Here is a 26114-nt window from a genome sequence, read left to right as displayed (position 1 = left end):
CGTTCTTTACCTGTCTTTTTCCTCCCGATCAGAGGCTCACTCTTCTGGTTGTTCTTAAGGGCAATGACTTGGATGGTATACTCGGTTCCTGGTTCCAGACCTGAAGGACAGATCACCAGGTTATGTCTGTGGGCTCAGCTAGCCAGGTGGAAACTGCTCTCACAGGGAGACACTCCTGGGGAGCCAGCATCCTCTCCCTCTGGCCGCTGGCCCCTTGAAAGGTAAAACTGACTTCACTTTTCTTCCATAAACACTCAAACACTCTGCATGTGATGACCACTTAGCAAATTAGTGATCTCATGATCAAACCTGACATCTGAATAGCACTTTTATGCTAAATTTTCCTGGGCATTCTTTTAGCATGTGCGCTTTTTTGCCTTTTTGAATTCTAATCTATCAGAATTGTACATGGCCAGTGGAGTCAACACTTGGGAGAGATCATTGCAGATTGTATCCATGAATCTGCTTAGGCCTAATGACCAACTGGCTCTCAGTGACAGGATCAATGAAAAGTTAGAGGACAGGTAAATGTTCTGCAGGAGAGCATGATCAATCTCTGTGGGGTCCCTAGAGGAAGTGTCCAATTCAACTCCTCCCATATCTGATTCTATTTTCCTGTCCCCAAAGTTTCTTAACAAAACTGTCTCTTTCTGGTACTTGTGTGTTCTATAGGATTTTAAAGTCCAGATGATCCCCGATACACAGTTGGAAAATTTAATCTCTTGGAGAAAAGAAATACCAGAGGCCTAAGATCTTTCCTACTGAAACGGACACCTCCTAGTCCCTGTGTCAGGCACTCTCTCCAATATGGTAGTTGGGGATACTCTGCCTCGAGACCTATGCTGTGAAAGTGGGTAACAAGGGGCAATGGCAGGCGGAAATCTCGCAAGTCCTGCAAGAGCGTCAGATCTTTAGGGAGTTCAGTGGGTGGAGAGGCTTAAAGGAGCTAGTTTGCCTCGAACGAGGCATTTTTCTAAGACTGGACTGACAAGTATCTCGCAAGCATCTAGCAAATAAAAATATGTTAGTTATGCCATTAGAACAGTATTGAAATTACTTCATTTGCAAGAATTCATGCCTTTTGGGATGTGCTGAGCTCTACAGCGCCTATTGAGAGAATGCTCTTTGAGGTTATCAGAAATGGGCTTCTCCTTCTCATGGTGTAGCATCAAAAACACAGTGGAGTCTGCTAAGCACTTTGTGTCCTAGGCAGTAAGGAGGAAAATGACAGTATGGAAGCAGCAATACCAGTAATAGTAGCCTCTGTGACACCAGGGCGGGGCCGAGGGACCACTTCTCTGGCAGGGGACCCAGGCTTCTCATACTTGATGATGTAACCAGTAATCTTGGCACTGGGTGGCTGCCATGATATCAGCAAGGAGTTGGGTGTGGTGGCCAGGAAATGCAGGTTGGATGGTGCATCGATGGCTAAAAGAAATCAAAATTAAGTCTCTAAGGAAATAAATACCCAAGAAAATTATACCCACACTCTTTTCCCAGCCCTTATCAACAGACTCGAGAGAATCCAAGAGTTCTGTAAACTGTCAAAATGACTCACTGTGATCTATAATAAAAAAAATCAGCCTCATTTTTGTTTCTCAAGTTCACATGACCAGTCACAGATAAGTCAGTGGCACTTCTTCAGTAGAAAATATAGTTACCTGTGGAGGCATCAATGACGACAGGGGAGCTCCGGGCATTGTCATTCAGGGTGTACAAGTAGATCTTGTAATCAGTGCCGGGTTGTAAACCTGAGATTTGTGAAGAGAAGGCTTTTATCTGACCTTGATTTACTAGGAAGCTCAAAATCATCTGCAATTTATGATTCCTCTACCAACACATATTTATATGGACCACAGAAGTGGTTCACATTTGAACAATACATTTAGAGCATGGTATGGGTATTAACTGTTAATGAGAAACATATCTCAAAAGAAAATCACTGGTGCATTCAAAGACACTGGCTAAAATAAATCTGAGAATACAAGTATGCTACGTCAGCAGTAGCCCTCCTAGAGAATGAGGGGTGAGTACCTATTGAGTGTTTTCTCTTTATCATAATCAGATGGTCTTTGACTGGTAACTGGAATCAGAATTTTGAATCTCAAAGAGACCTGAACTGACCTAGATGTTGAACGTTCTCTGATGACAACTTTGATCTTTATGAAGCAGTGTTGTTTGATTTTTTAAATTTAATTATGCTTTATCATCTATGTTAATGTTAAACCATTTTAGTTTCTTTTGGTTGTAAGCATTATGTTACAATTTTTTAATATAAGAAAGGGTACATTGATTAAAAATCAAAATGATGAATGGAACTTATGCCATTTCTCTGACAAACATCAGATAAAATCAGGCATTCACAGGACAAAACTACGTCTGATCATGGTTTGAAAATAAGTTTTTAAAGAATAGAGCTGGGTTATCCTAGAACACTGAAAATAAATTTATTCAGTGTAAGTGATAGAATAACTAATGAGCTAACTGATGTGAGCGGCAGTGAACAAATGTGGCGGGCACAGTGAGCTCCCCGACCTGTGATGGTGTAGCTTCTGATATCTGGGCTGATGGTTCTCTGAACTGGAATCTGGCCATTTGCTGGCATGGCATCCACTTGGAAGCCGGTGATCGTCTCAGTCTTGGTTCTCCAGCTGATGGTGATGGTGGTCTCGGTAGCATCTGTCACACGGGCCCGTCTTGGAGGGCTGACATCTGCAAGGGATCAAAGCCAGAGATTAGTGCCTTGCTGGCTCATATAGGTAAGGTTTTGATATTTTTAAATGCTTTTTTATTAGACGCCAAAGACATCCATTTCTTCACATGACAATGTATAGCTTTTCACCTGTGGCATCCAGAAACAAAGGTTGACAGTAATTAGAATATAAAAATAGTCACTTTTTTTTTTTTTTAAAGGACTGAAAAGCTTGTTACAGATACTACCAGTGGTTCCCAAGTCTGGTTTTATAGCATCTACAAATCCCTCAATAAATGTTAAAATTATTAATTTATTAAAATGTAAAATATGTGTAGGAGTTAGAATAATATGGCAGACCAGCAATAATATATACATGCATTGCTAGTATTTTGTCATTTTTATAAGGCTTCATATTCTTTCCTCTCCACAGATGAATGCAATCCCTATTTATAGATGAGGAAACTTTGACACTTTATATACGATTTCTGAGAGTTATTGATATGGCAGAAAAATAGAATCTGGGCCCAATTTTGTCCAATACTACTCCCTATTAAGATACAGTAGAAGGCAGCATGTCCTTACCAAACTTAACTCTATAAAAACAAATTCCATAAACTAGGTGTTAGTCCTCAGTCATAACACTAACATTTTAACATTCTGAAGTGATCCCATTTACGTGCCCATGGACCACTTTTGGGGATGCAGGGGGCATAAAAGGTGCCAGTAGTTTAGTCAAAAAGATGGGCAAGCAAATCAATTTCTAGCTTGGGAATCATTCCATTGTTAACTCAGTGATCTAGAAAACTATGTACCATTCTGAAGTTTTTGTTTATACAGAATGTTTTTGACACTAAAACGTGTGATCACTCACTCTCCAGAGTAGTGACAATTCCGTGAGCTGGTCTGCTTGTCAAAGTGTCCTTGAGAGCGTAGATACTCACTTCATATTTGGTGGCCACCTAGAAAGAAGGGCACGGGGAGTTCAGCGATGTGAAGCACAAGGACTTTCACCACAGCATGAGAAAGACGCCATGGTTATAAAAGAAAAAAAATAAAACCTACAGCACTATAAATTCCTAGGTTAATTTCATTCCTACACTGCAGGTTACCAATGACAAATTTAAATTACGTAACTTTAAAAATGCCCGCGGGGCCCAGCAGGCGTGGCTCAGCGGTTGAGCACTGACCTAGGATCCAAGAGATCGAGGTTGGATTCCCGGTCAGGGCACATGCCCGGATTGCAGGCTCCATCCCCAGCAGGGGGCATGCAGGAGGCAGCCGATCAACGACTCTCTCTCATCATTGGTGTTTCTCTCTCTCTCTCCCCCCTTCTCTCTTGCTCTCTCTGAAATCAATAAAGATATAAAAAATTTTAAAAATGAGGAAAATGGCTATTAGCCTCTTTTTGTCCTTTATGGACAGACAGGTATAAATTGTAAATTTTTCTGATCATAGAGACTTCTCTATCTCTCAACCGTCTTTCTATAGTTTCTTCTGGAATTGGGCTTATGTTAACACGTACATCAATTTCCTGAGTTCCTAGCTAGTTTTTTGCATGCACATCCAGGACTAAAACTGTTTTAATGAAGGTAGGGCCAGGATGGGTTAGCACAAACTGGAGAACACTCCTTGCCAAGGTAACAGAGCTCAGAAAATGCATAACTAAAGGACATATAATTGCCCCCCCCTCCCATAGCCCTTTAAAATAAACAGAATATATTTCAAGAGCTGTACAAAATCCAAAGCTATTTATAAAATTGATAAGAAATTACAATAAAGTTATTTGATGGCAGGGGCAAAGAATGCAACTAGACTTATTATTATAATTGTATCTCCACTACCTTAAACCATGTAAGAGATGGCTACTTCTTTACTCCAATGAAACGGGGCACCTCTTACCATGAGTCCTGATACAACCACAGATGAGCTATCAGGAGCAAGATTGATTTCTTTCATTGGTCCTGTCTTCTCCTTGGGGGTCACCCGCACCCGATATCCAGTGAGCTGAACATTGGGTGCTGTCCACTGGGCAGTCAGGCTCGTTGGTGTAACCTGAGTAAACTTCAGGTTGGTTGGTGCAGGAATGGCTGTCAGGATGGTCATTGGTTAGAGGTTATCTTATAGGAAAGGAGGAACACATACGGAACATACAGTGAATTCCAAGTAGAACAGGTTGCGCTTGGTTTGGGTTAGGTGGGTTCCCTGATCAAAGACTCAATACAAAGAAGCACAAGAAGGGATGCAAAAATGGAGAAGATGTTTGCTGAGAAAACGTTTGCTACCCACCAATGCTCAGAATCACTGGAAACAGGTACATGTCAGCATTCTCGAAGACTTTAGGCTTTAGAAGATGTTTTTGCTTACCCTTAAAATTTTTTTAAAAGTCAGACTGACTGATTTAGGCCATTGAGATTGATTTTCCATTTGTATGGAAAGATGAGCACTAGCCCTCTTCCTATATAAACTATTGTTTGGAAAACCGTTTCACAGAGTATCCCATACCACAAAAGTTAGAGTTAAGTTTTGATTCGCTTTATCGGGACCCTGTGGCAGAGATCACTGCTAAATTTAAGTGTTCTCTGTGGTGCAGCATAAGAAAATTGGATCATAACAGAAGCGGCAAAGAAAAGCAAAGAGCAATAACAGATTGTCATCTGCAGGGTTGATGCTGTCACAAGGACACATCTTTAGCATCCCCCTCATGCTTTAGAATCAAAGCACGAGAAGATAAAGTATTGTGGAAAGCATTGGCCCCATGTGCCCAATCCTCAATCCTTTAAGCAAATTATATACCCGGCACACGATTATCTAACCAGAGAAGGAGGGTCTTATCCATGTGTCCTCAGAATCAGGCTGCTATGAAATGGCCCAGTTTGGGTTCCTTTTTTAGAGTAAGCTCTAGGATGCCAAACTTCTTTCCTTTATACACAGTGAGTATAGCCACAGGGAGGCATAGCTTAGGGAAATAATCCACAATTTTAGAATTCTCTTCATATGTCTTGCTTTATGGCCTTGTTTATGAGCCACGTTACTCCAAAACGTCTGCTTATTAGACTTTATCTAAATATCACCTAAACTTCATTGTTTAGTACTATTCCTCTTAAAGAGGGCCTTTCCTAATAGTGAGGCAGCTTTTTTTTTTAACCCCCTTACACGGAAATCAATAGCCTGATAAAGTATAATGCATTCAGCAGGGCATAAAGCCTCTGCTCCCATGAGCACGCAGCGGTGCAATTAACGATATACCTGTGGACTGGGTTCCAATCAGGGGCTGGCTCTCCATATCACCGTGCAAGGCAACCACACTGACTGTGTACTCAGAACCAGGCCTGAGGCCTTTCAGCTCTGCAGTGTCTTCTTCACCATCAGGTGCAGGGAATAGCTCATGGATTCCATCCTCAGGGCTCGAGTAGGTCACCCTGTACCTGGAAACTTGCCCCTGTGGGCTTTCCCAAGAAACTTTGATGGAATCGACATCCACATCAGTGAATGCCAGTCCTTTAGGGCGATCAATGTCTGTTAGGCAAATTAATGGTAAGAGGTTATGTGAAAAGCAAGTTGTGAAATAAGCATTTTTATAACATGCAAAGCAGTTTCGCAGATACCATTTTCTTTGGTGAATTAAATTCCAATTAACCCACTATTACATAAAAAATTACCTGGAATTTATCGAAGCATTTTTGATTTCAGAAATATTTAATGTTTCATCACTTACTAAAACAGGTGTATATGAGATGCATAGACACCCTGCAAAATGTCCTCACAGAGAGGATTCACTTGCGTTAATTTTAAAATAATCTACCAAAATTTATTTTTGTGATGCGATATTAGTCTCACAGACCTGGATTTTCTATACCTTGGAAGTGGTAAAGTTGATTTTCAATGTTAGATTCAGATTGTTATAATCCTTCTTTAACCCTGGTGCAGACACAGTCCTGCAAATGCTCCAAATATAACAGCCTCATGAGAAACACTTCAATCAACTTTACCATCCAGTCATAGAAAAGATGGTCCTGGCAAAATATTTCGTAGATGTGCTATAGGCAAATAAGATTTTGCCGAGGCCATTTGAGCAAAAGAAATTTAAGGCACAGCAACTAACTATGTGGTTCCACAGCTTCTTTCCCTATGTTCATTGCTTGGCACTGAGAAGAGAAAATGTGTCTGTAAAGGGCTCAGCTCAACATACAAACTAACCAACAAGTTGGCTTTCCCCATGTATAACCGCAAACAACATGCAGAAGGGGCATTCAGACGCACAAAAACAAAACCTAACTTTGCAAATGGGAGGTAAGCATGGGGTACGTACTGGTGACTGCGGTCTGGACCAGAGGCTGACTCTCTCCATTTTGACTCTGAGCATAGACACTAACCACATACTCCACTGTGGGCTGCAAGCCTTCGATGGTCATTTCTGTTTGATCTGCAAAAGGAGTGAAAAGAAATGCATCTATGTCACCCACTGTAAGGTCATCCAAGGGGCATTCAGATTTCAGTAGCAAATGTGTGGTGGCCTAGATTTTCATCGGCAGACTTATCAGGAAAATATGGAGGAGTCAGACATGGGTGTCCTCTTGAACAAATATGTTCACTGTTAATCCAGATGATCATACTGGAGTAAAGTCACACTAAAGGGTAAGCTCCAAAATTTAATATGATGCCCCCAACAATGAATGATGGTGATCTTGAAGAAAATAAAAATTGACTTTAAGAAGGCACATACCTTTGCTCTCTCTCTCTCACCTAACCTCTGTGACTTGTTTCCTGAGCCCATGCAGCCCAGCTGGCTCACTTTTCCTACCTCAGTGACGTTCTAAATAAACTTTCATTTGTACGTGAAAAAAACAATATTGCCTTAGGATCCTAATTTCACAAGTATTTTAGATCAAAACAAAAATAAGAACTAAAAGAATTTTTAAAAAATCAGTTAGGCCATCTCTTCTTGCAGTGCACCATAAACAAAACCACAAAGATGGATCTCATAATTTAAGATGTCCACACCATCAAGCAGGACTATGCATATAAAACCAGAAACGCATTTATCTGAAAAATTCTTCTGTGGAGGGACTGAGTCACAATTTTGACACTGAATTCACAAATGGGGAAGATTTGACATAATGATACAGAAATACATAGTACTCACTGCTAGGGGTTATTTATTTAAAAAGCATATTGTGTGGGCCGCCTCTGTTTTTCCTGGTGCATGGGAGATGCTGGCAATTCTTACCTGGACCTGCAGTTTTAGTTTTTGTTGGTCCCAGGCCGTTTTTGGGAACAGTGGTCACTCTGTAGCCAGTAACAGGGGAGCTCGGAGGCAGCCACTTGACACTGATGCTGGTGTCCTGAACATTAGTCACATGCATCTGTGACGGTTTGTCAATTTCTACAAAAAACAAAACAAAACGAGGTAAACCAATTAAGCCGCAGTCCATGGGAGCAAGACTAAATAAGTCCTTGTCTCCAGTTCTGCTACATATAGGATTATCTCTTATGACAATTAATGGCTCCCAAGTGTTTCTTTTGTAGAAACATAGACAGCTTTTGGGAGCTGGGGCAAGGATCTCGATACCATTACCTATGTTCAAGATGCTGCTTTATTCGCAAAAAAACTACATTCTAACTTAGGTGCTTATCTTCTTACCTTATCAGCTCATTCATTCATTCACAAGTATTTACTAAACACCCCCTATGCCTGTCTCTACAGTAGGCATGTGGAATACATCAATGAACAAAAGAGACAAAACTTCCCGCTCTGGGAGGCAATTCCTTGTTTATCTGTCTCAAAACTATTGGCTGTAGGTGTTCTTCATTTTCTTAAAAACGAAAATCAATTTCGCAATGAGGACAATACCTTGGGAGAACATCATAAAAACTATCGGAGTAAGTATGCCTGTGTCACCCCCAGGAGTCGGTACCTGTTCGGTAATCAATGGACACTGGCTTGCTGCTTGCCGGGCTGTCCCCACGGCCAGTGACAGCATACACAGTGATGGTATAGTCTATTCCAGGTTTAAGGCCAGTGATGGTCGCTGTAGACTTGCTCCCAGGCACAGTGAACTCCTGGGCGGGGCTGTTTCCTCCTGTTTGAAGAGGTTAGTCCAAGCGTGAGGGGCTGAGAGATACCTGGGGGTTGCTGAGTAACTGAATTAACGCATTGGGAGCAGCACGTAAGTGACACCTTTGCTCACTCTCTTTAAAAAGGTGCTATTAATAGGGCTTGAACAGAAACGTGTATATATATATTCATGCATGTAGTAAACCTTGACAAGTTTGTAAAAACTGGGAGAAAACTGCAGTTAATGCTACTTTAATATTCCAGCTAAAATAAGTCAAGGTTGTAGACTAACATGAGAAGGGAGAAGGTAAATCCTCAAGCCCAGATTGCATAAACTGTGTTCCTTTTTCAACATTTTAATAGAATACATTCCTGTTAAATAAAATTTTGAAAATACAGAAAAGTAACAAGAAAAACACAAATCACTTATCATTTCACCACTGATAATATGTACGTGAATTTGCAATCCTTTCTTCCTCAGCTCTACTGTCCTCCTCTAGGACTATACAAACAACTTCTTATCTTGATTTTGCCACCAATTATATCAGGCATATTTTCCACATATTCTTGGAAAAGAAAAGGCTCCATTGAATGGACTTGCCAAACTTTCTTTAATTGTGTTCACTGTTGGGCCCAACAGGACCTGACTTGATTAGAGTGTGAAACAGCATTTTACCAACGCACCTTTTTCTCCATAGGTGATCCTGTAGTATCTCACTGTGACGGCGGGAGCTTCCCAGCTGATCAGCAGGCTGGTGGGGGTCGTGGCGATAACTTCCAGGTCCCTTGGAACATCAGAAACTATAAAAAGCAAGGGAGAGTTCTCACATCTGTAACTTTCAAACAATGCCGAGATTCACTCTTTGTTCATGTTTTAAATATAATAATGTAAATACAACACAAAATTAGCAGAATTAAAAATTACGAGCAATTCAAAGTAAGGGGTTAAGGAGTCAATTAGAATTCTAATAAAATGATTATTTCATATTTATTGAACACTCTCCCCCCTCAACTTTTTACTTTGAAAGATTTTAAAGCAACAGAAAAGCTATAAAAATAATATAATGAACATCCATATCCCCTTCCTTTAGCTATTTGCTAATTGGTAACATTTGCCTCTCTCTCTTTCTCTTAATCCATTTGAGACTAGGGTACAGATATCATGATAATACTTCTGCTCTGAGTACTTCAGCATCTAGCTCCTAAGACCTTGACACTATTACATTAAAATAATTATGTTTTTAAGGGAATTTTGAAAGAGTGTTTTCTATATTTTGAATAAAACCGTGGTTATTAAAAATGCATAAATACCTAAATCAGATGAGAAATTTCTTGGAATAAAAATAAAAGTATTTTCTTTAATATACTCTAAGAAGGAGACTGTTCTCCACACAGTCTCTTACTTCCCTCTCCATGTCTCATAACCATGATCCATTTTTTAAGAGAGGATGACTCAGACACACACACCTATTTCACAGAAGATACCACCTGCACAAAAAGTCCTCCGAGTTCCTCTGAAGACCAGAAAACAAGTTACCTGTTGACTGCTGGCCAACCAGCGAGGGGCTTTCCTCTCTGCCATTAAGTGCGACAATGCTGACCACGTATTCTGTGCCCGGGCTGAGGTTGGTGAGGGTGATGGAATTCCGAGAGGGGGGCACTCGGTCTTCTCGAGGTCTTCCGCTGCCGTGTTCAGGATGATGGCGAATCCGGTAGCCAGTGATGGTGGCCCGAGGGGCAATCCAGTGCACCGTGAAAGAGTTGGCAGTGATATCAGAAAAGTCAATGCCAGTTGGGGAATCGAGACCTGTTTTTCCCACCCAGTGGGGGGAGAGGGGGAAAAACACATCACCAGGTTAGGAAGGAAGAAAATAGGGGAAAGTAACATACATCCGATATTTCTGTTTTTTCATTAACGCAATGAACGGCCATAAACCTCACATTAGGATGCACTGATTCTAAGCCACATATAAATTTCAAAGTCATAAACTGACTCAGTTCAAAGTGGCCAACTCAGCATTCTTTTCTTTTTTCTTTTGCTAAGCAATCCAGGTATCATTACAGTAGGTTTCAGCATCATATTTAAAGGAGAGGTGTTTAGGATATTCTGGGAATGGATATTTTTAAATGCATTAGTGTTCAGTAGTCTGTTTCTATCCTACACCTGCATCTCTGAAGGCGAGAAGGTCTTTCCATTCTCAAGCTAAGTGTTTGGCTCTCAAGGAAGCTTTCTACACTCAAAAGGGAACTGATTTGTCAACAGGGTGATGATGATGCCAAACACAAAACTTTCTAAAACTAAAACATTATTCTGGACAAATTACAATGCAAGTAATTCCTCATGAATCGAGAATTTAGTGCAGTGCCGAAAAATCAGCAAGAATTTGGAGTTTATCCCAAATTCAAATCAGGTAACCTCTCTGGGGTTTCAATAAATATCTGTTTCAGTTATAACATTTGTTTATTCTATTTGATAATATACTCAGACCAAACTGAGATATCACAACTCCTTTTTGGAAGCAAGTGGACTACAGTAAATAAATTAATGGGTATACTACACAGCACTTTTATAAAGGGAAAAATCAAAAGAAACACTCATCTTTAAGAAAGGACATTGTACACAATTCTACTTCCTTTTTATAGTAAATGACGATTTCATCAAGTAGAAAAATAGATAGACCCCTACTGAGAAGGAATGTTTACCATCCCTAAATAACAGACATTATGAGATATTCTTCTTGGGAGAATTTTTAAAAGGATAGACAACAAAGTTTCTGGGCTAATTTCAGTCCTTTCTGGAAACAGAGAGAGTAGAATCTTAGAGACTGGAAGTCAGGGCAATAGTTGAATAAGGTGTCTTTTAATTTTCAAGACCAGTGATCCAAAAGTAATGACAAGGCTACGAGCACCACCGTCACCACAACAGATGGAGATGTATTTTTAGAAGCAGCATTCCATTTTTGTTATTTAAAATTAGTAGGTGCAGGCTACTTGATAAGCATATTGCCAACGTGACTCACCTGTCCTCTGTCTTCCTTTGAGGGGCGTGCTCTCGTGTTGTTCATAAACACTGGAGACGCTGACCAGATACTCTGTGCCCGGCAGGAGATCTGCAGAGGCAAGCGGGACTTATTTTAAACGTGTCCTTGCAAGCATCAAAACCCAAAGCACCCCAAGAGTCCAGTCCTACAGCCTACTTATACCTAAGTGAAGAGGAAGGGTCCCCTTGCCCTGTAGCATCTCTAAGTTTTGGCCTCAGTTCCACCTCTGTGAGTGTGACTCAGCTCGATCTGCAGTAAGATGGAGCTGCTGTAGCATGGTCATATTTATATCACGCACTTAATCATGTCTGTTGAGGTCAAGTGATAACGATGACCTTGGACTATGTAGTATCACTTACTCCTCAGAACAGCCGGGTGAGGTGCTTTGCTACTTTTTAAAGCAGCCATGCTGACATACAATAAACTGCATATATTTTAAGTGTACAGTTTGACAGGTTTTGACGTATGTATACACTTGTGAAATCATCAACACATTCAAGAGAATGAACAAATCCATTACCTCCAAAAGATTGGCTGACAATTATCCCACTTTAAAAATGAGAAAACTGAGGCGTAAAGAAGTTACCTTCTTCGACATAGTTTCCCAGGATCATACAGGAGTTGACCCAGGCTACGGCCAATGGTCTTAACAATTAACCTTCACTGGAAGAGTTATACTCCAGAGAAAGTGATTGATTCTGACATATTAAGGTGAGAGCAGAACACTTAAAATATTTAAATATACATTCCTGGATTCCTCTCACTTTGAGGAACCAACAGAGGTACAGAGTAAGGTTTCTAACCATTGACCTCCTACTCGCTAAACCCCCTTCCCTCCAAAGCATCGCCCCTTCAGCCTCTCTGCAGAGGCCCCTGCTGGGTGCTTGGACTCCTCTCTCCTCCTTTCTGCTTGACCAGGGGCAATCTACTCAACCACCGGGCACCTCAGTTACTTCATCTGTGAAACAGGGTAATAATGGGGGGAAATGGCTACCTTGAGATCTAGGATAGGATCTAGAATGAGGTCTTAGAACACATGCTAAGGTGGGCTAAGGTGCGGCTAAGGTGGGGCAGAGGGTGGTCCTGAAGCAGGGGCTTCTGTACTGGGTGATGCTGTAACTGGTCCCAGGGTGCTCCAGACAGAAACAGCTGTCCCATGGATAGGCAGGTATTAGGATGCTCCTGTCCTCGGACACAAAATGAGAAACCAAAACTATGGTCATGCTGAGCTGTCTTTCACTCTCTCAAATATGTCCGAAAGATAGAGAATGTTTTCAGACCATCCTTTGGTAATGGACCTAAATGTGGGCTATTTCTCTCTTACATAGAAACTTTGGCTGTTCTTATGTACCTCCTTTAACTAGTACAGTGAAAATACTGAGAAGCAACACTGACTTGAAACACAGCACCGTGTTGCAGCCCACTTACATTTTCTTTAATAAAAGATATCTATTTCAAAGGAGTAGGAACTAGAAAGAGGCAATTTCCATAAATTGTTGTTGTTTATTTTCATGTCTGTTGTTTTCTAAGCCCTCAGCCTTCAGAGACATCCTGCTAACAGATTCTTTTTAAAGTAAAAATCAAACTGGCTCTTTCTTCAAAGAGCATCCTGATCTGTCCCGAATAACCAGTCCCTGTTCCCATGTTTTCAAATGCTAAATAGATTCCCTGCTGACACTTGAAGGAAAAAAAAAAGAGAATAAAATAGATATGGTGACATTACTCTCAATCCTCATTTTCTCTATAACATTCAAATTTAGTCATATAATTTCTCTTGACATACATTATTTTTATGTGCTTATTTGGAAGCAGAACTTGTTTGAAGTCCTCGGGCCTCAGTGCTGGTGTTTTTCCACTATGATTTTTAAAAAGTGGTAAATATCAAAGAGGTATTAAAATAACAATAAACATGACATCTTTCAAAATGTACACAGCAGCAGGTTAGATCTGGAGTTCAGTTTGCAGTCCTGTTGTGGCCGTCTTGACCTTATTTACTCCTACCTGAGAACTCAGAATTCTTCCCTCACGCCCAGCTTAGTGTTTACTGAACAGATACAGTGGATCTCTTACTTGTTAAGACCACTGCATTGTCTGAAGGAGAAATGGACAACTCCGCAACATCTTCCTCATTTTTCACAGGTGAGTAGCGCACCAGGAAGTTGGTCAATTCAATGGATGGAGGTGGGGCCCAGGTGACACGAATAGTGTCTGGACCAATATTGGTGAAACGCAGGTCAGTGGGAGGAGGGACAGCTGGTTTCAAATAAGAAGGAAGACTCAGTTAATGTAATTTTAAAATGAAAGATGACAGAAATATCTGAAAAGGTAAAAACAATATTTCATGCATGAAAGAATCAAGTCATCATCATGCAAATAGTCTAATCTAAATCTAATCTAAATGAGAGTAAACTATAGTTGACCCTTGAACAAAACAGGTTGGAACTGCGTGGGTCTATGTGGATTCTTTTAAATACTGTATATGTATTTTCTGTTCTTTATAATTTCTTAAACATTTTCTTTTCTCTAGCTTACTTTATTGTGAGAATACAGCATGTAATTTGCATAACATACAGAATATGTGTTAATTGACTGTTTATGTTATCACGCTTCCAGTCAACAGAAGGCTGTTAGAATTAAGTTTGGGGCTGTCAAAAGTTATACATGGATTTTCAACTGAGTGGGTGGTCAGCGCCCCCAATCCCCATGTTGTTTAAGGGTCAATTCTACTGTTAAAAATCAAACACTACACCCAGTACTGTTAGGCCCCTTTAACCTTTCTGCCATCAATAATATATCTTAAACAATAATTTTAATCTTTCAAGTATGTTGCTTTTAGGAACATTATTAATAATACCACTGAAGATTATTTTATCCCAGGCTGAAGAGGCTCAAGTTGCCACACAGCAAAGAGAAACATAGCAGTACTTTCCAAAAAAACACATGCACACAGACAAAGACGCGAGGGTCCTAGATGTCCCCCCGACGTGAGAGGACTAGCGCTACGATTCCAGTCAGTGAGTACTACTTACAAGTGAAGAGGTTCATGCAATTTGGTTCTCAGCATGTTTCTTCCCATGCAGGGCAGAGAACGTCCATAGTGTTGCATGCTCGGCCCCAGACTGAGGTTAAAGAGGAGTTTCCTGACCTCGCCAGAGAAATGGAACTGAGAGTGCTCCAAAGTTTCATTTTGGTTTTTTTCTCTACCTCAAAACAACCCCCTTCCACTCTAAATTTCAGCTACAAAGAAGGAACATGGCAGAGTTTATCCGAGAGTAGAAGGAAGCGCCTACTGGTGCATTTTGGAAGTACATTTCTTCTTATTAACTAGTGCTCCATTATACAATTTGGCATTCGTGTCAGGTCATTTTAAAAAATTACAGGTCTGCAAATGCAATTAATCTCTGCCATTTTGTATTTAATAGATGAGATATCCACATTTCTTTAGCTGTATACATATTTGTGCTTTACATGAAAGTATACTTAAGCCTGCTGGACTAGGTCTTCATCCAGCCAGTTTAGCACCTGCACTTGATTCCTTCCCCTGGCCCCCCCAACTACCCTTTCTTAACCTTTGGCAAACGGCTGGCTTTCCCACTGAAACATCCACATTTAACCAGAGCGACTGGTGGCAGCATGCAACACCATCCGTGTCTCCAACACAGAAGTTTTCAACATTCACCCGTTTGCTGTGTCAGTGTAGTAGGGGCACTCTCTCCGCCATTAATGAGAGTGATAACGCTGATGTCATAGTCAATGCCCGGCTCCAGCCCTGTAACTGTGTAGTATCCTACTGAGGAGTCCACAAAATCTTCAAAAATAGGGATACCTTCTCCTGCCGCAACTACTGTGATGCGGTACCCAATAATGGTGGAAGAGTTTAGCGGGGTCCACCTCAGGCCGATGCTTGAATCGGTTATATCAACAAAGCTTAGGTCAGTGAGCTGGGGCACCTCTATTGAGTTACAAAGCAAAAGGGGGGGGGCAAAAGGAAAACAGAGGCAAACAAGAGGAAAAAATAAAGCAGTGTACATCAGGTTACTAGTAGTAAAATTGACGGAATGTTAAAGCAATGATGGTAATATGCAGTCTGCTCCAGATCGTCTGAAAGACTCCTGGGCATCCTGAATAATTTGCTTCCCTGGCAGAATCAAACAGGTCACACCATCCTTAGGGATTTTCTTGCATTTTGAAAATGTCTCTAAACAGTATAATTGGAACCTTTCAGATTCCTAAAAATTATAGACCCTTTAGGATGTCAAAACCATTATCTAGGATCCAGATAATATCTATAGTATCAGCCATGTTTTTGCTTTTTTTTTTTTTAAGTCCAATGTTTTTTAGTAGGAAAATAAAGCTGGCATAAAGATGTAAAAAATAAAATAAAAATTGGTTGATGAGTTTTTTTTTTTCCCCTCATACAAAAACTCATGACAACATATGGCCATAGTGCTGACGCATTATGAATATATGGTGTGGAACGTGCCATCTAAAAGCGTAGTCAGGTAGAAGACAGGCCTGAGTCCAAGGCCACTGCCAATATTTTAATTCCTAATCAGAGCTATTTAGTCAGCACTACTAAAGGCATTCCACCAAAATGCGCAAAGGGGAACACAATCTATCGGTGTTCGTCCTGTCACAGTCCTATTTTGGACAGACAACGAGCTTATCCCCGGTAGGTCTTTTCAGTGCTGTGTTTCAATCCACAAGAAAGAACGCCCTGAAGGTGTGTCTTTCTTTCCTTTTTTTTTTTTCAACTTTAAAAAAGAAGGATTTGGAACAGCAAGATGAGGAATGGGACGTGTCCATCAAGTGCTGTTTCAGTGCTCACATATAGAGACAGGTACTATTTTACAGACAGCAGCTGAAAATTGGACTGTGAAACCAGGCGCACGCGTGCTGATGGGATGCATTTACCACATTACTTTCAGCCTGTCAGTACTGAGTTCAGACACGTGACATCGTTTTAGTAATATTTCCATGTGAGCAGACAGAGTTAATGCCACGGTTGCCACTCCGTTACATACTCATCGCAACAGACAGCTTCCCAGTGCAGCACAGACAGTGAGCAGTGTTATCAGCAAGCATTTGTCCAAATAGCTGCTCTGCCTTCTCGATTTTGAAGAGTGTAGTTGGGAGGTCAGAATTCAATCCCAACTATATTTGACATCTCAGCCACCTGGGGATTACGATGTTAATCCCCACTCTTACTGCAACTGCCACTCGGAGGATAACAGCTTATTTTTCCATTACCTGGGATGATGGTATCAGAGATAGGGGCACTTTCCTTGTCATCTTTGACAGTGTAAACACTGACATTGTACTCCAAGCCAGGGCTCAGGTTTTCAAAAGTGCAAGAACTCTGATCTGCACGGACCACTTCTTCCAAAGAATATCCCCGCTGGTCATTCGTCGGGGTGGTGGTGATTCTATAATTAGTAATGTCTGCAGAAAACAGAAAGGTTGAAGTTACTGCAGGAAGGATTTGCAACCTGGAGCATTTTAAACCAATGAACCCACAAGGGGAATGGGGAAAGGACTTGGCATTTATTGAGGACTCTACTGTCACTGGTGCTTAAAACAAGCCTATGAGGAACAGATTAATATCCTTGTTTTAAAGAAAATCTTGGAATGGGGAAGTGATTACCAAAGGCTTTCCTGTCTCGAAATTTCATGATCCTACTACCACTGTGCCTTGATTTTCCTTCATGGATCATCTGCACAACACCTGAGGAATATTCCATTTTACCTGCTTAGTATGAAATGGCTCTCAACCTTAGGCATACTGCCCAAAGTGGGCTCTCCTAACATACAAGGTCTGAACCTCTGGGATTTACAGGAAGAGAATAGGAAAGGAGAAAAATTGGGAGCAGGGGTGGGGGAAGGCAGCTGGCGTGGCTCAGTGGTTGACCGTCAATCTATGAACCAGGAGATCACGGTCTGATTCCTGGTTGGAGCACATGCCCAACTTGCAGGCTCAATGCCCAGTCAGGGGCGTGCAGGAGGCAGCTGATCAATGACTCTCATCACTGGTGTTTCTCTCTCTCTCTCCCTCTCCCTTCCTCTTCCTTTCTCTGAGATCAACAAAAACATTCATTTTTTTAAAAGTGGAGGGGAGGGAGCAGCTCTATTTTTTCTCAAGAAAGAATATTAATTGGTGAAGATTTCAGGAATCATAGAAATTAGGCAGTAAGATGGTTGAGAGGGAGGAGAGGTTCAAATTAAACTAGTGATGACTAGAGATCTGCAGAGATAGACTAAAGTAAATGAGGAAACATATCTAAGTTAAACTTACTAAGGGGCAAGGAAGTGATGTTATCTTTTGTCATTACAAATGGTGTAAAAACTAAAGTGGTAGAGACAAGGAAATCCAACTGGAATGGGAAAAGCATGTTGAGGTCATTACATTTGCCAGTGACCATCTATCTAACAGGCCAGCTAGGCGTCCATTAAGATGAAATATTAATGGCCTAGCATTTGGCAAGCATGAAATTTGCCAACTTAATTTCAAATCCAGAGTCATTTGGCTGGAAAAAGTATAACTTTGGCTTAAACAATGTTTCCACAGATAATAAAAACTTCACCAAAATCACTCTACTTCAGAGGAGGATTAAAAAGGATAGTTGAGCTAATTTTATTCCGTGTGATTACACACATTGATCAGATAATTAGAGATAATTCTCTTAGCTGTATGCCTAAGCAAAGGTAAGCACTATTTTTAAAATTACAGTAAAATTAGAATGAGTAAAATAATAAACTGAATATAGCCCTTAAAGTAAGAAGTATAAGTTATGGGTGAAATCAACATGAGTTGGAACTTCCGTTTTTGTTTAATTTAGAATTTTCTCAATTATGAGTAGCTTGATGCCGCAATAGTGATTCTTCCAATATATCCAATATTAAATAATGCAATTATACTTTGGTTAACATTTCTCATTTAAAGAGACTTTCACATGGGCTTGGTAAAGGTCAGGAATATCTAAAATTTCTCTTGCCATGGTCACGGTACATTATGCTACTTGAGTATTGCGATAGCTATCTTTAAACATTTTTGAATTTTATAAAGGAGTTTCAATATGTGTGATCAAGTTTAGACAAAAGCAACATTTAAAGCTTTAAAAATAGTCATGGAGTTCCATTTAAGCAAATTCCTCAGTATTGAGTATAAGTAAACAACACACAACAATTAAGTTCCAAATATGTGATGCTGGGTGTCAGAAGGTGTCTGAAAAACTTTAGTTACAATCCCAATTCAGTAATATTTAAAATTTGTGACTATGGGTAGGTCAGTTTTTTCTGAGTCTCAATTTTTCATTCTGTAAAATGGATCATTTCGACCTTTTATTACCCTTAAATTTGTGTGGTGCAACTCATGACAATATATTTGTGAAACTTAACTGAATAATAAACTTGAATCTGTGATAACTCACAAAAGGAAAATTACATAGATGACTTCAAACATTTGTTGGCAGTTCTGGATGCCCGTAAGCAAAGACCACCTTCCAGAATGCTTTTCCACAGTCCTCACAACTCCCTACAGCTCAATAAGAATCTGTCCTGTTCTCTTTCCCGGGATTTAAATAAACATGCAGTGAAACATCCTGCATATCACTCTACGATGTATACTCATGTCCTCTGTTTTTTACAGAGGGATAAAAAACCTATATTTCTCTGAAAGGAATGGTTTCTAAAACCCTTGTCTTGGAAAGGTAAGGCATACACATGCCCTCTGAGGCAGCGCAGCTTACCTGGGGTGGTGCTCCTTTCCCAGGAGACTGTAAGCACTCCAGTGTCAGGGTTGGCCTCCAGGTGCAAGTTTGTTGGTGGAGACAATGCTGTGTGGAAAGAAAATTGTAAATTAAAAGTTAAAGCTAACACAAAACACTTGACCTATGGAATGCTTACCCTCCCACCCCCACCCCCCATGTTCCCTTCCTTCCTCTCTTTTTTTGAAAGAATCAATAAAAATATAGAAGTTGTACTATGAAACCACGGTGGACACAAATTCTCTGACCAAACTTTTTTCACAATCAATGATTTTGCAATACTACTGAAATCCTTTCTATCTTGCCACTTTATAAATATTCTGCACATGGAAAGAACACTTCTGATGCCACAGAACCTATGACATGAATTGAACTTGCTTTTCAAAATTTACCAATAGCTAATAATATCAGTAGGGGTAGATCTTTCCCCTGTGCCACTATCATATGTAAAAAGTGATACTGATTTCAGCTATTTTTTGAAAGTGGAACAGTTTTAAAAACTTAAAAAAAAAAAAAAAAGAGCAAAGGACTCCTCTTACGTGTCACCACTTTGTTGACAATGGGTGTATCTTTCTCTTGGCCGTCTCTGAGGACCGAGATGGTGTACACGTATTCCACGCCCGGGGTCAGGCCAGACACAACGATGCTTCCCGACTCTGAAGTCACTTCTCGAGGGGCTTCCCCTCCCTCGCTTGGTCGTACCCCCAACTAGAAAAAGGAAATGAAAATAAACAACAAGGACAAATATTTCCAGAGCTGGGCTACTGCCGAGAGGTGGTGGTTATGCTTCACAGAGTGTGAACTCAGGAACGGCACAATGTGCTTTTATTAGGAATGAGTTGAGGCCTCACCTAAGCTCCCCTGGAGACTTTAGCTGGGGGCCTGGGGTGGGGGAGGCATCTTCTAAAACTGCCCAAAGGTGGCTGTACTGAAAGGTTCCAGGAACTGTCATTACCTACTCTTCTGCTAGATAAATCATCTCCTGGTACCAACCGTAAGTACACAGGGGCTTTGGGCCACACGGCAGTTCATTACTATTTTCTTTTCACTGGAAGGAATCCCTTAGCTCTCTCTTCAGCGAGTTATTAACATTCAGTTCACTTCTTAGTTGCCATTCAGGGTACCAGCCTCTGTAACACGTTTTACCGAGAAAACAACCCTTTTGAAGAGGTATGTTCATAGCTTCAACTGCAGGACCATGTTACAAAGGGAGAGTCAAAATGAATGTGTCCATAATTTTAAATCCTTTCAGAATGTCTTTCAAAAACCTAAGTAATATTGTGCCATCGATGTTCAACTCTAGAGACATCCTTTGTGTGTTGTGAGGCTTCTGAAAGTCACAATGACACTATTGAGGGAAACTGATAAGGGAAGCCAGCAATCTTCAAAAAGGGTGTCTCTAAATTTAAGTAGTATAATCACCAATATGACCGTTTGCACACCTCAAAGAAGTGAACTTTGGTGTATTTTTCTAAACAAATAATCATGGGGATTTAGTCTTGATTTTCAATAAATATTTCTCTATATACACACTCTAAATGCCAAAAACAAGAATTCTTTTAAACACATTCATTTGTATTCATCACTCCCTTAATATAATCACTTTAAAGAACATGAATCCATATATCTACAGGGAAGACCTTAATCTTAACTTCTATTAAGCAATTCACCCACAGGGGCTTTGAACAAATTGAGATGAAACTGATTGGATAATAATGTGATTTTTAAGTGACTCTGAGTTTAATTGGTCTCCCTAAATGGGCTTTCGTGAACTTGTTGACACCCATTTAGAGCAACACATCAAATGCAGTTTCCTTTACACTTTTAAATATAGTCCCCTGAGGGAAAGGACAGAGAAAATAAGGTAAGGACAGCTGCTAATGTTTTATCCTTTGCAAAGCACTCCCACTGCGTCCGTCCATCCTTCCAGCCATTCGATGGGGCAGAAGTTATGCCCTGACAATGTGGTCAGAGAGGTGTGAACTGAAGCAGGTAACAAAACCCAGGTCTCCTGAATTATGAACAACTTGTTTCTACCACATGCAGAAACGTTAGGGCACCTCGGCTGTGTCACAAGAGATGAGGAACATCCGCGACTTACCTTAAAGCCAATCCTCGGAGCAGGCGTCCATGTAATGACAATGGTGGTCTCCGTCACCTCCGTGTTGTAAGGCGGGATGGAGCCCCTGGGCTGCACTGTGAAGTGGGATCAAAGCACAGGTCAAAACCTTGTTCTCACACTCGGTTGACTAGAATGCAGATAAGGAGTATTTTTATCAAGAACCTCAGTTTAATCAGCTAGTGGATCCAGAATGCAACACATGTCCCTTCACTGGACGAGGATCTGGTGGTCAGGGCTTCTCAGTCTTTCGTGAGCTGCCCAAATCATCTGAGACCTGGCTAAGAGGCAGGTTAGGTCTTTTCACCAGAGCTGGGATTTAAGTCTGATGACAACAAATTTCCCCATAGTGTTAATATGTAAAACTGACCACTACCAACTATTTATCATTCTGCCTCTTAATCATTAATTTGAGAAAAATGGTTAAATTTTAGATGGCGATCTAAAAATACTTTATGCTGAATTACTCCAATTATTTTTGGTAGCAATAGGGATGAAAGTTAAACAAAACTGGCCACCATGGAGAAACTTACAAATTCTAAAGAGTCCTTTATATGTGAGCATTCAGAATAACAATACTGCAGAAATTTAATATTTTGACACTGGAATTAGGAATTATAACAGAAATTTACTTGCATATTCTAGCATACTGACACCGTTATTTCTTCTAGTAAAAATATTACTTAAAAAATAAACAAACAAAAGGAGGTATACAGAAAGTTAAGACAGACATTCTCAATAGTCCTACAAATCTTATTATAAATTTAGATTTCTAAAATATAATTGGCTGAACAACTGAATCTTGCAATAAGGGGATTATTTCAATAGCTGGTTGCTATGGGACAGGCGAGGCCTCGGAAGCCCAGATGTCTGAGTAGATGAGTCAAATTCAAGGATTTCAAGTGTGTTGATGGTCCTGGTCACATGTTCGGGGCCTTCACGATTGCTTCCTCTTTCCCTTCAGCCAAATTCTGTGCATTGATACTAAATTATGAGTGGCTGGTAAGACAAAGTGTTTCCCTCCAGAGTTCTATAAACGGGGACTGAAAAGTCTGAAGACTCCAGTCTCCACTCAGCTCTAGTGAATTGTATTCGCTTTGCCATGGGAATTCAGACCCAGTATTGCAATTATGTCTTCTTCTTTTTTATCAGTCTAGACTTTAATGTGCAATTTTAAAAAAATGTCTTTTAAAAATATTATGTGGGGAAAAGTACGTGTGTGGGCCACTTTGCAATGACTATTCTAATGGCTCACTACGTACAATGAGCTGTTTCTTAAGTATGTTATTATTTTGATGGCATTTGGGGAAAACGAGGATGGGTGACCCATGCCGCCTTTCCAGCGCCTCTAAAATCTTACACCACTTAGCTGCTGCTGACTTTGCCAAATTGCCAGGGCCAGCACCTTGTGACTAGGTTAATGGCCACAAGAAACAATTCAGTAAGCAGTCAACTTCTTTCACTGAACATCTGTGAAAGGCACAACCTTTTCAAATTACATTCTCCTCAACTGTCTCGGCCTTTAAGATTGGGTAATTTCTACTGCCTGAGCAGCCAGCCAGGATCTTCTCAAGTTGGAGACGGTGGTCTCTGCCTGGGAAGACCATTACAGGAAAATCTCCAAACCACAAACCCACAAACTGATGTCAAACAAAGGATGTGACTGTAAGTATGAGCCATGGTTCTGGCAGGTCTTGCTGGGTGAAGAACAGCCCGGCAGTTAAAGAAATAAAATCTACCTGATTTATAAAGGAGTAAACTGAATTTCCCCCAGAAACACCCACCACCCCTGCAGCTGCTCTTAAGAATTTAGCACAAGCTACAAAACCCAGCAAAGTTATTCCCAGGATTCAGCTTAGTAAGACAGTAAAAAGCTACAGAAACTTAAAGCAATTTCTAAAATTTGCAAGCCCTGCTGCTGTTTAAGCTTGGTTGAGTTGTTTTCATTACCATTCTTTCCTCAGCCAATCATCTATTAAATATTTTTTTTAAATATACTATGTACAAGGCACTATGGTAACCTCTAGCTAGTAAAATTAGTCCTGACTATCAGCACTTTAATTCAGATGTAGTTATATTTTATATAAATATATTGTGCAGAGCATAAACAATATGTCCCATATATCAAAGTCTCCCAAAGGGTTTAAAATAGCCCATGTCGATTCATCCCACTCCACTTAATTACTGTTACTATCATTAAAAATTCTTTTTCTTTTATAGGAACTCTATCCAATTAAAAAAACCTACATAAAATATCTTATGTGTAGAAGTAAAAAGGATAACTATATAATTCTACCTTTATATATTTATCTATATTTTTATATAAAGGTAGAATTATATGTGCTCAGTAAAAGACTACATCTACTGAGACCTCTATTCTAATGCAGTGAAGGACCTCTATAAGAAATCTATATTTACAAGAAATACAAAGACATTGATTTCATGTTAATAGATTTTTAGAGTATCTCAGTAACATGTAACATAGAATAGCAAAATTGTAAGGCAAACTTATAAATAAAAAGCAGATTTTACTTGCTGATGAACAGCAATTTCTTAAGAAGAAGCCTTTGCTAGCCAAACTCCATACACCAAATTTGAATGGAAGTATATTTTTGGTAAATTATAAATCCCTATAGGGAAAAATTTATAGACAACTTCTTTGGGAAATAGATCCCACAGTTGTTTTTGAACTAAGCTTTTATTCACTTTTCCAATGCTTTTTAACAGCTGTATCTTTAGTTGAAGAGTAAGATTTGTTGAAAGCTTTTAGAAAATTGCAAACTAGTTCATAGGTGCACATATATGTGCTAAAAAAAAGTGTTATGTTAGGTGCCCTGTGATTTAAAACGGCAAGTTAAAAATAAATAATGCTCAGCTAGAAATCAGGGTTCTCCTGATTCTTTGCGATCTGGATAAGAATGCATTCAGAAGTCAGTGGATGAAGACAGGCTTTTGCTGTGATATGTAAGAGAGTTAAAGCTCCTTCCCGTAAAAATGTTGAGCAAAAGGACAGACATGGCCAAAAACTGCTGTCAGTATTTTTCCTTCTGTGGAATTTCAGGAGAAATTAAATAAGATTACATGTTTTAAGAAAAGCTATTCTGTTCTACAGAAGTGCTTTAATATGCTGAAGCAACGCTTGTAAGAAATCATTTCCTCACTGTTCTGTTGGTATCTGTCCAGTTGGTAGATGCTTTTAAACTACACTTACTGCTCTCATTTGATTCCCAAGTATTAGCATGTAGATACAGGTGCTGATTTTTTCCTTGCCTGAACTAGTATTTGGTAAATTCATTTAATATAATAGGATTCAATTTTCAAATAACTGGGGGTTTTAAACCATGTTACTCAAAGTGTTAGTCCCAGAGCAAACAAGGAGCCTGGGGACATATGTAATTTAACACACTACTTCTTTTGTCAAGAAAATTTTGCTTCCAAAAATTATCAACTGAACTCAACAGTGTGCTTCCTGATTTACACGCTGGTACAAGCTCCTTACTGGCCAGTAACATACAGTTCATAGACCAGCAGCTGGTCCACAGACCACACTATGAGTAGGACTGCTTTATATCTTAAAAAAAAGTTTTTAAAATTTATTTCTTAAAGTCAGTTAACTTTTTTTTTTTTTAATCCTCACCTGAGGATATTTTTTCCATTGCTCTTTTTCAGAGAGAGTAGAAGAGAAAGAGAGAGAGAAACATCGATGTGAGAGAGACACATTGATCGGTTGCCTCCAACACGAGCCCTGTCCGGAGCCCGGGATCAAGCCTGCAACTGGAATTGAACCTGGGACCCTTCAGCCCACAGGCCGACACTCCCTAACCACTGAGCCAAACCGGCTAGGGCTTCAGTTAACTTTTTAAAGAAATGGAGGAAGAACAGAGAGTGTAATATAGGTGAGAACCCATGACATCACTAAGACATTGAATTTTGGCTTACGAGTAGTAAAGACTCCAGTGGCTGTGGGGCTCTGCTGGTTGCCTTTCACAGCCACGAGGGTAGCAGTGTACTCGGACCCAGGCTTCAGGTTCCTCAGTGGATACTGTGAGGCGGAAGGCCCCACGTTGTACTGCTTGGGCTGGCCTCCCCGGGTCAGGTCCACGGTCAGTCGGTACCCGGATATCCGGGCCCGAGGTGGAGTCCAGGTCACTATGACAGTAGTGTCGGTTTCATTCATAAACTGGAGGTTAGTGGGAGCATCCAATTCTAGAAAAAAAGATAAAACACGTCAAAAATATTTGAACCTCAGTAATTATACTGAAATTCTACAGTTTGACTGAATTTTCTCAAGTTTTCTTACGGTTGAAACAGTATAAGTCAAAACCTTGGAAATACTGAGCCGTTAAGAGATTGAGTGCTACAGAGAACTTTGCAAAAATCCGTGTCAGTCATGAGGAATTGCTGACCTTTTCTGCTTGGCTATGATTCTGTGGAAAGCCTA

General features: G+C 40.2%; 1 protein-coding gene across 3 annotated transcripts in view; it reads right to left on the bottom strand.

Moving 5' to 3' along the window:
* Positions 1-26114, bottom strand: part of FN1 (fibronectin 1) — a 63965-nt gene that overhangs the window by 11224 nt on the left and 26627 nt on the right. For all 3 annotated transcript variants that reach the window (XM_016196756.2, XM_016196757.2, XM_016196758.2), the window contains exons 20-39: positions 25613-25879; positions 21656-21750; positions 20094-20262; positions 19537-19623; positions 17042-17233; positions 15471-15743; positions 13862-14044; positions 11771-11860; positions 10288-10557; positions 9435-9551; positions 8611-8775; positions 7923-8078; positions 7005-7118; positions 5942-6211; positions 4595-4782; positions 3567-3654; positions 2536-2712; positions 1662-1751; positions 1249-1428; positions 11-100 (exon numbers count right to left, since the gene is read on the bottom strand). In XM_016196756.2, coding sequence (XP_016052242.1) covers positions 11-100; positions 1249-1428; positions 1662-1751; positions 2536-2712; positions 3567-3654; positions 4595-4782; positions 5942-6211; positions 7005-7118; positions 7923-8078; positions 8611-8775; positions 9435-9551; positions 10288-10557; positions 11771-11860; positions 13862-14044; positions 15471-15743; positions 17042-17233; positions 19537-19623; positions 20094-20262; positions 21656-21750; positions 25613-25879 — 3261 coding nt within the window. The remainder of the gene's footprint in view (positions 1-10; positions 101-1248; positions 1429-1661; positions 1752-2535; positions 2713-3566; positions 3655-4594; positions 4783-5941; positions 6212-7004; positions 7119-7922; positions 8079-8610; positions 8776-9434; positions 9552-10287; positions 10558-11770; positions 11861-13861; positions 14045-15470; positions 15744-17041; positions 17234-19536; positions 19624-20093; positions 20263-21655; positions 21751-25612; positions 25880-26114) is intronic.

This window comes from Miniopterus natalensis, chromosome 8 (genome assembly GCF_054644295.1).
Source record: "Miniopterus natalensis isolate mMinNat1 chromosome 8, mMinNat1.hap1, whole genome shotgun sequence".
NCBI classification, from domain to species: domain Eukaryota; kingdom Metazoa; phylum Chordata; class Mammalia; order Chiroptera; family Miniopteridae; genus Miniopterus; species Miniopterus natalensis.
This window is presented reverse-complemented; position numbering and strand designations above follow the sequence as displayed.